Source organism: Bombus vancouverensis, chromosome 8, assembly GCF_051014615.1.
Source record: "Bombus vancouverensis nearcticus chromosome 8, iyBomVanc1_principal, whole genome shotgun sequence".
Classification (NCBI taxonomy): Eukaryota; Metazoa; Arthropoda; class Insecta; order Hymenoptera; family Apidae; genus Bombus; species Bombus vancouverensis.
The window spans coordinates 16,631,645-16,644,150 of NC_134918.1; the positions used below are offsets into that span (position 1 = coordinate 16,631,645).

At 33.2% G+C, this 12,506-nt stretch overlaps 5 protein-coding genes and 1 pseudogene across 5 annotated transcripts; 1 reads left to right on the plus strand and 5 right to left on the minus strand.

Moving 5' to 3' along the window:
- The first annotated feature begins 40 nt into the window (after positions 1 to 40).
- On the plus strand, positions 41 to 12,247 carry Rassf (Ras association family member). The gene is made up of 10 exons (XM_033339398.2): positions 41 to 235; positions 828 to 922; positions 1,111 to 1,241; positions 1,941 to 2,016; positions 2,084 to 2,224; positions 2,303 to 2,476; positions 2,557 to 3,054; positions 3,122 to 3,404; positions 3,480 to 3,699; positions 3,945 to 12,247. The coding sequence occupies exons 1-10, from the start codon at positions 196 to 198 to the stop codon at positions 4,003 to 4,005; spliced, it is 1,719 nt and encodes a 572-aa protein (XP_033195289.1). The 5' UTR covers positions 41 to 195; the 3' UTR covers positions 4,006 to 12,247.
- LOC143303117 (kinesin-like protein Klp98A pseudogene) lies at positions 8,236 to 8,938 on the minus strand (annotated as a pseudogene).
- LOC143303118 (kinesin-like protein Klp98A) lies at positions 9,004 to 9,342 on the minus strand. The gene has a single exon (XM_076621178.1). It carries the CDS (start codon positions 9,340 to 9,342, stop codon positions 9,004 to 9,006), a length of 339 nt encoding a protein of 112 aa, XP_076477293.1.
- Positions 9,408 to 9,734, minus strand: LOC143303119 (kinesin-like protein Klp98A). The gene has a single exon (XM_076621179.1). It carries the CDS (start codon positions 9,732 to 9,734, stop codon positions 9,408 to 9,410), a length of 327 nt encoding a protein of 108 aa, XP_076477294.1.
- On the minus strand, positions 9,800 to 10,126 carry LOC143303120 (kinesin-like protein Klp98A). Its single transcript, XM_076621180.1, has one exon. It carries the CDS (start codon positions 10,124 to 10,126, stop codon positions 9,800 to 9,802), a length of 327 nt encoding a protein of 108 aa, XP_076477295.1.
- LOC143303121 (kinesin-like protein Klp98A) lies at positions 10,192 to 10,518 on the minus strand. Its single transcript, XM_076621181.1, has one exon. The coding sequence runs from the start codon at positions 10,516 to 10,518 to the stop codon at positions 10,192 to 10,194; it is 327 nt and encodes a 108-aa protein (XP_076477296.1).
- Positions 12,248 to 12,506: the final 259 nt, after the last annotated feature.

A 12,506-nucleotide genomic window follows, 5' to 3' on the forward strand; every position in this document is an offset into this window, starting at 1 on the left:
GTCAAGTGCTTGATAAGTTTTCGAACCCGCAGGGGAACTATTTATTATTCAGCGAAGGTTGCCTTACTAGTAACATCTTTAATTAACCCGCATGTCATTTTCAATAGGCCTATTCATATAGTATAAACAAAATGGATTAGAATCTCGTGAGAGTTAATTTCTATTATTTTATGGATATTACAAGAGTCTGCCGTCATGTGGAAGTGCCATAAATGTGGGAAACCAGTATATTTCGGTTAGTTTCAATCTTCGCATATATTAAAAAGGCGTAATAATTTTGACAAGTACCGTTTCCTGTCATTATAATGAGTTGATTAATTTTTTGTCTGTATAACTGTCATGTTACTCGTATATATTTTATTAAAAATATTATTTTATTATTATTTTTCTGCATTTTAACCAAGCTCTTTGTTATTATTAAGAAATTATTTTTTAAATTAAAAGATTAATTGTTTATTGTCGTTTGTAATATTTTGATATTTCAAACGTTTAAAATAACGGTTTTAATATTTTAAATATGAAAAAAAATACTACAGTTGAAAATAAAAATTTATTTATGTATTTTATATACTAATTTAAACAAATATTTTAATATGCCAATTTATAAGTTAATAATTTATTATTTATAAAAACAAAATGCATGTATTAAATAAAACTTAAGAAAATATGTTTATTAAAGGATTAGTGAAATCTCAATTGATTATAAAATTATATGTGCTTTGTGTAATACTGTAAAGTTTTACAAATAAAGTGAGTATTTTGTACAAATAGATCATAAATATATTTGTTTATTTTGTACAAAATATTTTGAAAAACTGTGACTTTAGCTGAACGGAAGCAATCATTGGGATATGACTGGCATCCAGAATGTTTAAGATGCGAAGAATGTGGGAAACGCTTGAATCCAGGCCAGCATGCAGAGGTACAATATTGTATATTTTATAAAATTGTTAATTAAATATTGTAATATTATTAGTCATATTTAAATATTTAATCTATCTAATTTTGTACCACCACTTTAAATATTTCATTTTTAATATATTACTGTTAACTTTTACTTAATAATCTTATAACAAAATTTATATTTTCTTTTTAAAAACTATTATGTAGCATAAAGGTGTACCATATTGTCATGTACCATGTTACGGAGCTCTTTTTGGGCCACAATTATTTGGTCATGGAACAAGAGTTGAATCACATACAAGTTTTGGGAAAAAAGAAGCTCGGCCATCATTACCCAGGTATGTAGTTCAAAACAATGTGTTTTATTTAATACCATACTATTGTGGTATCGTAAAAGAAAAGAGTTTGATTAGAGATCGGTTGAAAATAGAAAAAACCGTGTCATTGTCCTTCTGTGGTTTGTTTACATTGAAGAGCGCCTATGTGACCAAAGTCACCTAGTTCTTGCAAAACATGAGCGTGCAGAAATACGAGAAAAACAATAAACAACGCTAGAGCAGAAGGACGGTTTTGGGTTCAAGGAGCGATGACCGAGAGGTCAGGGTATGCGAGTCGAAAAGCGAGTGTGTTGCGAGAGTCAGAGTTGATCGAGACGTCGAAGAGTATTGTTGAGAGAGCTAATTGAGTCATCGAAGAGTAGAGTCGTTAGAGTTGATCGAGTTGTCAGTGTTGTAGAGTTGTTAGAGTTGCTAGTGAGAGAGAGAGAGAGAGAGAGAGAGAGAGAGAGTATTAGATTCGTTGTGACGAGAGTTGCCAAATAACTGTAAGGTTATTTGAGATAGATACGAGTATCGCATTTAGTTTCAGTTAAACAAACATCGTTTTCTGTCCAATTAATACCTGTATATTCAATTCATTATTAATAAATTGTAAGTAATCGGGAAAAAATTAATATTTTAATTTTCCACGACACCACACTATTAAACATATTATATTATTACATTAAGTTTTATATTGTTATAATTTTTCATACTTAGATCACACTTGGAATCAAAGTTGAAGGTTTTCAACCAGTATTATGAAGGCAAAAGTGGTGGAATAAGAAGCCGTGAGGTATTTATCTTATATTTATGCTTAAGAAAATATAGATCAACATATAATTAATATTATTTTTTAACAGGTTAATGGAAGATTGATACTGGAAGGTGCACTTCGTATTTATTGGGGTGTCAGAGGAGTGATTCATTTAAAAGAAGATGATGATCAACGCACAGTAGTTACAGCTCGTAATAGAAATTCATGTAGACGTAGTGTTTCTGATGTGTGTATATATTTTTATATGAAAAGGGATGCTTAAAATATTTTATATGTTCGTATATCTTGTAAATTCTGCCAATAGAGTATAGAAGATGAAGAAAAAGAGGAAGATTGTGTAAAAGAAACTTGTGAGCAAGACGCAGAAACTGAAACAAAGTCTGTACCAACCTCACCTGATCATCTTAAGAGCCTCACTTTACCAATGAAACTAGACGTTAAGAACATGGAGTGGGATGAAATAGATGAGCTTCTTCAGGTAATATATAGGTTATTAAAATTTCTGATTATTAAATATTTTTCAGTTTATTTATTTTTATCTGATTTTTAATTATCCAGGTTGAACGTAAAATCGAAGATGGAAAGAAATTATACCAAACGATGCCCGAAAATCTACCTTCGATTAGTTCGCAAACCACTTCCGACCCACTGCCTCTTTCCTCTCAATCCAGTTTTGATAGATCTGATTCTCGCGAAAATTCAGAAGCAAATAGTCCAAATCATCAAAGCAACCGTGGTAATGATAGTAGCGTAACTAGTACACCAACGCACAGTATAGGTAGTTCTTCCAGTACCGATACGCCTATTTACCATGGCACACCAAATCGAAATGAAACGCTTCGAAGGGTAGAATACTTTGACAACTTAGAGAAAAATATGTCCGGTAATAGATCTATTAGCACTGATGACAGTTGGATAGAAAAAGGCTTAAATCGGTCGATGTCCGGACCTGATTGCCTCCAAAGACATCGAACTGATAGCGATACAGATTCTGTAAATTCTCTACAATTTAGAGAAGATGATAACATGACAATGTCGACCGACAGTGGACTAGAGGTATTTAACAATTATAGTCTTGAATTTATTATTCTCCCTGTATATGCATATTTGTAATACGTTCTAGCTGGATGGCGTAGTTTTACGACGAAAACAAGGATCCACCGCAATTAGACGTCGCCCGGGTGGTCGACGACAATCACGTAGTCGACTGCGGCGTCGTTGTTCAATTAACGGACATTTTTATAATCGTGAAACCAGTTTTTTTACACCTCCGCATGGATCTCAAATGTCCGTTTGGATTACAAGTTTAGTAAATACTCAGGAAGTTATCAACCTTATGTTAGACAAATATAAAGTTGATGCTAAACCAGATAATTTTGCGTTGTTCGTCGTCCGCGATAATGGCGGTGAGTTAAATTATTTTAGGAAACACGTATCTACTCTTAATCACTATTTGAGAAAGATAATTTTCTTTTCTATAGAGCAAAGAAGATTAAGAGATGACGAATATCCGCTGGAGGTTCGTGTAGTATTAGGTCCGCACGAAAATGTCGCGCGACTTTTTTTAGTAGACAAATTGTCGACTCCGGAAATTAGTTCTGACGTTGCGCAATTTCTTAATCTCTCTTTGGTAGAGTGTCACGGTATATTGCAACGTTATTATTACGAAGAGGAGCGTCAGATTCTGCTTTTAAAAGAAAAGTATGTCTTTTTAAATATGTACATAATTCTTAATTTTGATCATTTTATTCGAATATTTTAGACTAGTTTTATTCATCTAAAGAGTTATTTTTTAAAAAAATACTGTCCTCTTATATTTCTGTATTAATATTCATCTTGAAATCTTTCAAAATAAATGAATTTTCTATTATTTAAATTAGGAAACAAAGAGTTAATTAAAGTGGAATATTTTGAAATTATATTTTCTTTTTTGTTTGAATTTTCAGATATAAGGAGATGCGGCGAAGAATACGACAAAGAATGGAAGAGCTAAAGGTTCGACTATAGTTAGTACGTATTCATAATAAACATTTAAATATCATATTATTTTTCTATTAATTTTCACTCGAAGATATATATACATATATATATAATTCCTTCTTTTTTTATGTAAATTATTTGTCATAAAATGTGTTATCGTAATTGTCCTCAAACATTCAAACGTATTAGAACCACTTACTGTCGTCATTTCTTCCAGCTCTCTATATTTATTTATAACTTCAAAAAATTACTTCTGGGGAAGTTCGATTTTCTGCTTTGTTTTGGAGAAGAAAATCGAAATAGATCAATCAAAATATTTTGTTGAAATATGCAATAAAAATTAATTTATATAATGATAACAAAGTTAAGCTTTTAATCTTTGATTTAATATTATACTTGTCTTTTAATGAATGAATTAATTAATTAAATTAATTAATTAAAGAAGTAGTTTATAGAAGATCAAACTTTTATATGAATTTGTTTTTTGAAACTGTTATCAATAAATGTCGTGAGTTATAAAATAGCACCACGACCATGGAAGCAAATCTTGCACGATTTATTACGGAATGACTCACTATCGGAAAAGTGATTTACGTTTGAATGTGTCGAGCGATAACGTACTAACATTTTCTAGATTAACGTCTTATGGTTACATTATTCAATTGTACTCATTACTTCTGCATATTTGTTGCATTTATCTGTAGTCATTAATGCGCAGCTACTATTGAGACATTCAGTGCAATTTAACTAGAAATTCATGTATCAAATTAAGTGATATATACATGTATTTTTTAAGTCTCGACTGTGCATCAAACGATAATTACGCAGTCTCGCGAACCATTCTTTAACTCGATATCTTTTAAATTGTTCGCTATAAGCTAATTGTTGTATGTATAGCGTTTCATTTGATTTTTTAACATTAAAAATGAACACTGTCATAATTTATTAAGGGCGATCGAGTATTGTATCTGTGTAATAGATAGACACCGATGTCAAGTCAATGATTGATACAAGAGATGAACATTTTATGAAAGGGAAAGAGAAAAGATATTGTTCGCAGTTTAGATTGTACGATTGTTAGAATCTCATGCAAGGCTGTCCAACTTCTTACCTCGTGAAGTTTTTCTAACTTTTCTGTTCACGTAGGTGCCAAAAGAAAAACAGAAATAATGAAGATAAAAAGAAAGAGGAAAATGAAAGAAATTATTATATATTAAACAATAAATGGAAATAGAATTTTAACGAAGGAATTGTTGAATGTAAAATGGAAATGTTAGAGAAAGCAGAACGTTTTAAAAGCTATATGTAGATGTATATATCGTCTAGATGAAAATTACTATAAACGATTGTACCTTGAACTGCAGTTTTAGTTGGACAGCTCCGAAACCCATAGATAATTGTTATTAACCAATAGCAATTTTCGACACGTATCACTGCCGTAATTGCTAGATCATGAATAAATATTTTATCTGTAGAATATAGTATGAAATATTGAAGAAAGGATTGCATTGAAGGTAATTTGGCTTTTAGAATTTGTTTAAGACGTATTTGAATCGATACAATCAAATTATGAGTAGCTTCCTTTGAATGGTATTTCAGGGAACCAAGTTCTTATGGTTAGTAATTTCGTAACATTATTGTCGATGATGATTATAGTTAAAATTTAAGAATTTTAATTCGACAGATTTTGAAAAATCCTTTCTGCATAGCAGAAAAAAATCGTAGTGTCATTACATTTTAGATTTAAATTAAATTGATAGTTATATTTACTTCCGCGAGATCGTTAGTTTTAGCTTTCAGGAATAATTAGATTTCCTAGTTTGTTACAGCACTTTCAATATAACAGTGTAATATGTGAAATGTGTTTTAGTCGAAATAAAAGAAAAAATCTGTTTGTTTTCATAATATAAAAATTATGATTTTTGTATTATGGAGTTTTTTTACATCAAAAAATATTTCGTCAAGATAGAGGGAACTTCAAATTCTATTGTGATGGGATTATGAGGTTCCAAATTTTATTATACAGTTTAAAAAGTTTCGAAACAAATATTTTACGTGTCTCTTATCCACATTGAAAATCCCACTTTAGGTGCAAAAATCATTTATTAGAATTGATTACTAATTCGCTTGCCTTTATATCGGGAAAAGATAAAAAAAAATAGATTTTGATCTACATATTACGAAAGTAGACATTAGAAATGCATATCACATACTACACCTGCTGACGTTAGGATTTCATATTAAATTTTAAATTTACATAAATTGATTGAATAGATTCATATTTAAATAATTCTTCTCATTGAAAGCATCAAGTAAAACATTTTATAAGAGATAACACTTAAAATAGCTTAACTTTGTTAAATAATTTTGGTGCGGGAGGATCTTCCAAAATTTTTGTTATATACAAATTTTCGCGAATTTCTAAAAATCGTGCACATTGCAATAAAACCATGACATTTAGTTAGCATTTTTCAGCATTCCGATTTCTACTCAAGAAAATATCATACTGATCGTATTTTTTGAAGAATTTTTAGAGATCCCTTTCCAACGGATGCTTCGAAACGAGTGAAATATATAGTTGCTAAATGAAAGTAAACAAAATTATTAGTTCCTAACAACAGAAGAAATTCTCATAAAAATTATACATTATTAACAATTTTAACGAAACATTGAATTAAACAAAGAGCACGTACGAAGTAACTTTTAAATAAATTAAAAAATAACGAGAGCAGAATGCCCTTTGTAACAGAGAGAAATAACGAAAAAGTTTCATTTAGCAATTATTTTGTGTGACGTTTACTTTGAAGCATTCTGTATATCTATGTATTTCTAGCAGTTGTTATGTATTTGAAAGATTTCTAACTTCTGTGTGTAGACGTGGTCCAGAGAACTGGAGGTATTTGCGCACAGTTACGATTGTACAATCACATGCTTAATATTGCACAGTATAACTGGTTTCTAGTGGAAAAAAAGTTTACAGCGAAGAATATACATACAATGGTATAAATAAATGTTCGCCGTTGTTTATGACAATAGATATCGATCATATAATCATAATTTTAAGCTAGTCACACTTCATAAATAGTCATACATATTATACATAATGTATGTTACGAATGCGTTCGCGATTCGAGTGTTTAGACAGATAAATGTCGTTATCGTGAACGAGAATTCTTGAAATTATCCAATTTGTTAACGATGTCTGTTTCATTATAGGAAAAAAAGAAAGGATAAAATATTGGGTGAACTGTATTAATTTGTCAGTTAATTAAAGAAAATTTAATTATTTCTATAAACTGAGGTGTAATTTATATTTATAGTTTTATCGTTGTATTTAATTTTTTGATATAATATTTAGCTGGAAATATTTGTTTATACAAGTTTTAATATTTTAAACGATGATTAAAAATATCATCATTTTCGTGTTTTATAGAAAATCGATTCTTTCCTTCTAATGGAAAATTACTCGCATAAATATTACTTTAATTACTTCATAAGCTCTTCTTATTCCAGTAGATTATTTCACGCAAACAAACTTTAGTTCGGTCCAATAGCAGTGGAAACAATCTAGCATTATCAAATTATGCAGTTTACCTTGTCTTTCATTTCCGTCCATTGGTTGTTTGCCGATCAAACATTGTACAGGGTGATTCTACTGTAACTACTGTCACCTTGGTGTTTTTAAAACTATGCAAGTCCACGAAACGTTTGTTCATTAATACCAAAAACGTCTCTATGTAGGATATCTACGATATGAAGGAAAAGATGAAAAGTACAAGTAGAAAGAAAAAAATTGAATCATCTTCAACTTTTATATTTCATTAAACATCCGATCTATATTTTGTTAAACATTGAATATCATCTCTTTTAAAAATGAGACAGAGTTATGATTCATTTTTCCAAGAAAAGCAGATAGGAATAGGTAAAGAAGCGGATTCTTTGGTAGAATATGTAGTGTCTGACCATAAGAACGCTGCAACTACTTGCTCCGCTGTCAGACTAATATCTTAAGTGCTAGATACATACTTGTATTCGTTTAGCAGGTGTTTCAATACTATTTCATGGATAGAAACATATCATCGCATTAAAAAAGCAGAATAAAATGTAAAAATACTGATACTCATATCGTGATAATAGTTTTATTAATAATATTTTTTCGCTCGGTTAGCGCACTGCATAATTACTAGCGGTAATTGCAGTCGGCCGGACTAATAGCAGCTATCATAATTGTCTTCGAGTTACCTCCAAGCGAATCCTTTAATAACCACGTACACTATCTCGATAAGGTATGAACACATTACGCTTATAAGAGGAAGACGCGACGCCTGTGGAACTAACTTCCGCGAGCGTCGATATCACAGAACCAAATGTTACCAATGATCTATTAATGTGCGCACCTTCTTTTAGTCGTTGGCCTGTCGCAGCCTTTGCATTCGCATGTTTGCTTCCAGTCAAGTCGACAAGATACACCTTCGAAACGGTCTCCGACGGCATATTGCCTTCGGATAGTCCAGCTTGTACGAACGTCATCGTAAAAATCGCGCGATTCTTGTTGCTCGCGTTGATCATGTTTGTGCTTACCGCAGTTCTGTGCGTATTACCTCTCACCATGCATTCCTGAATATCTGCATAGTCGTACACGCGCTGGCTTGATAGATTTAGGACATAAGGTCCTCTTTTAGGATGTTCCCGCACTCGAAGAGAATGAGACTGTGACTGATCCGTCTCAGTAGATCTGTCACTCTTTCATTGTGTATTTCTAGGAATGATACTTCAGTTCTATAAGACGCTCCGCTCTCTTTAGCACCTGTCATTCTGGCAAACAGCGTGTTGGACCTGCTGTCTTTGTATTGAAAATCCGTGTTTTTTTGCCATCCATTTGTACAATCATCTTTGCATTCATCGCTAACTCCATTTTGTTAAAGGGACGAACTCCCACGGCTATCTTTACTAAAGCCATTGCTATAAGAAACGTATAGATTTTGTCAAAGGATGTTTGTGTAGCGCGGTGGTATTTTGTCACTTTCACGTTTTCTCTCGTGGTATCAATCCTTGAGCTTCCGATGTGCCCATCATGGTAAAGGTTTTTGCAGTCCCTGCCTGACTGTAGGCAAAGACGTAGGCATCGTAGCCCTCGAAGGTACTTTTTATAACGTCCGTACCAAGATCATTGAAAACCTCTTTCTGAGATGCATAATTGTCATCGTTTGCGTCGCAGGGCCAATACGAGTGATCAAATGTGAAGTCTTTGTATTGAAAATCCGTGTTTTTTTGCCATCCATTTGTACAATCGTTTTTTGCATTCATCGCTAACTCCATTTTGTTAAAGGGACGAACTCCCACGGCTATCTTTACTAAAGCCATTGCTATAAGAAACGTATAGACTATGTCAAAGGCTGTTTGCATACCGTAGTGGTATTTTGTCACTTTCACGTTTTCTCTCGTGGTATCAATCCTTGAGCTTCCGGTGTGCCCATCATGGTAAAGGTCTTTCCTGACTCTGCCTGACCGTAGGCATTGTAGCCCTCGAAGGTACTTTCTATAACGTCCGTACCAAGATCATTGAAAACCTCTTTCTGAGATGCATAATTGTCATCGTTTGCGTCGCAGGGCCAATACGAGTGATCAAATGTGAAGTCTTTGTATTGAAAATCCGTGTTTTTTTGCCATCCATTTGTACAATCGTTTTTTGCATTCATCGCTAACTCCATTTTGTTAAAGGGACGAACTCCCACGGCTATCTTTACTAAAGCCATTGCTATAAGAAACGTATAGACTTTGTCAAAGGCTGTTTGCATACCGTAGTGGTATTTTGTCACTTTCACGTTTTCTCTCGTGGTATCAATCCTTGAGCTTCCGGTGTGCCCATCATGGTAAAGGTCTTTCCTGACTCTGCCTGACCGTAGGCATTGTAGCCCTCGAAGGTACTTTCTATAACGTCCGTACCAAGATCATTGAAAACCTCTTTCTGAGATGCATAATTGTCATCGTTTGCGTCGCAGGGCCAATACGAGTGATCAAATGTGAAGTCTTTGTATTGAAAATCCGTGTTTTTTTGCCATCCATTTGTACAATCGTTTTTTGCATTCATCGCTAACTCCATTTTGTTAAAGGGACGAACTCCCACGGCTATCTTTACTAAAGCCATTGCTATAAGAAACGTATAGACTATGTCAAAGGCTGTTTGCATACCGTAGTGGTATTTTGTCACTTTCACGTTTTCTCTCGTGGTATCAATCCTTGAGCTTCCGGTGTGCCCATCATGGTAAAGGTCTTTCCTGACTCTGCCTGACCGTAGGCATTGTAGCCCTCGAAGGTACTTTCTATAACGTCCGTACCAAGATCATTGAAAACCTCTTTCTGAGATGCATAATTGTCATCGTTTGCGTCGCAGGGCCAATACGAGTGATCAAATGTGAAGTCTTTGTATTGAAAATCCGTGTTTTTTTGCCATCCATTTGTACAATCGTTTTTTGCATTCATCGCTAACTCCATTTTGTTAAAGGGACGAACTCCCACGGCTATCTTTACTAAAGCCATTGCTATAAGAAACGTATAGACTTTGTCAAAGGCTGTTTGCATACCGTAGTGGTATTTTGTCACTTTCACGTTTTCTCTCGTGGTATCAATCCTTGAGCTTCCGGTGTGCCCATCATGGTAAAGGTCTTTCCTGACTCTGCCTGACCGTAGGCATTGTAGCCCTCGAAGGTACTTTCTATAACGTCCGTACCAAGATCATTGAAAACCTCTTTCTGAGATGCATAATTGTCATCGTTTGCGTCGCAGGGCCAATACGAGTGATGAAATGTGAAGTCTTTGTATTGAAAATCCGTGTTTTTTGCCATCCATTTGTACAATCGTTTTTTGCATTCATCGCTAACTCCATTTTGTTAAAGGGACAAACTCCCACGGCTATCTTTACTAAAGCCATTGCTATAAGAAACGTATAGATTTTGTCAAGATATGTTGGAGTATTTTGTCACTTTCACGTTTTCTCAACTCACGTTACACGAACATGAAGTATTTCGCGGTGCTGCGTAGACAAGACATTGTTGACGAGTGTCACCGTACTACAGGTGTTGTCGTCGTCGTCGTCGATCCTCGCACGTAATGAACATCATCCTCAACACGATCTCCACAGGCGGGCAACTCGATAATAGTTTTACCCATAGGAAAATAGTGCAATTCTTACTAATCCTCTACAAATCCATTTATGTCTGGAAGTTACGTAAAATTCTAGTTACGATGAGTTAGCTAAGCTTTCCTTTATCTTGCATAGTTTCAGAAACATTAAAAATTGGTAATTTGAAGATAATAGTAATTGACAATTAACTGTATATAGAACAAACAATAACATAGTCATTTGCGTAAATTAAAATGCTTTTACATTAATATTGTCCTAAGGTTCAAAATTAATGTAAATGGATTTTTTACATGATCAAACATGATTTCTACAGTTTCCGGATTCATCTCTCTATAACCTCTCTGTCTAAAACACGTTGTTGTGTGAACATTTGACATGACACTCGAATTGCATCGCGGTATCGGTTTTTGTCAAATCTTGAAATAGATTTTAGCCAGAATAAAGAGAAAGTAAACAAAAAAATACAAAATGTAAAAAAAGCGTGAAAAAAAAGGAAAACGAAAACCAACATGGACTGGGCCATACCGATTCTGTTCGCAACGACGCAGTACATGCTTTGATTTTTATTGTTTTACAATGAAAAGTGGAAAAGAAGAAAAACGTATTCGAAGCGCAGGAATAGCGTAACAGTAACGAATCTCGAATTTTTTTCCTGGCAACTATAACGATGGATTTTAATCGATTGTAAGGCAGCTTCTGCTAGATATTATATTAAAATGAAGTTATAATAGAGATATTATGTAAGAGCGCGTCATGATCTGTATCGCACCTGTCTCTTGGTTTTCCATTCTCGAATGATATTTAATAGATGTTAGGCGAAATTCTATATGCGAATGCGTGAGATGCGTTTCGACGAATGTAAAGTGAGAAAGAAACTGGCGAGATAGAAAAGTAGGAACAAGGGAAAGAATAAAAAGTGTGTGTACAATAAAAGCGATGGCGTTTGTTCAGAGATTAAATAGATTTAAAATACTCCGTACCATGACATATTGAAGTGAATATCGAAAGAGCACAGTCCAAAATGCGAAGTATATTAAATGTGAAATTGTAAAATATATAGAATGTATCTGAAATTTGTATGAAATCGTTGAGAAAGTAATAAAGTGATTGCTTCTTTTGCATTGATTTTTCTTATTTTGTATGGCTATTTCCTTTCTACGTGTTAGGACATTTTATAGGACATTTACGTTATAGGACATTTCTTAAAGAAGCTAAAAATGTTTTAGCGTTCTATAAAATTGAGATTGACATACTTGAGTTTATTTATTTCAAGTTAATGATTTACAATCGTTTACTTTTATATATTTTATATTTTTAAACTTCACGCCGAATCTTTTTCAAATATAGCTCCGGTCATGGATAGGTTTTCAAGTATTTCGTTCAT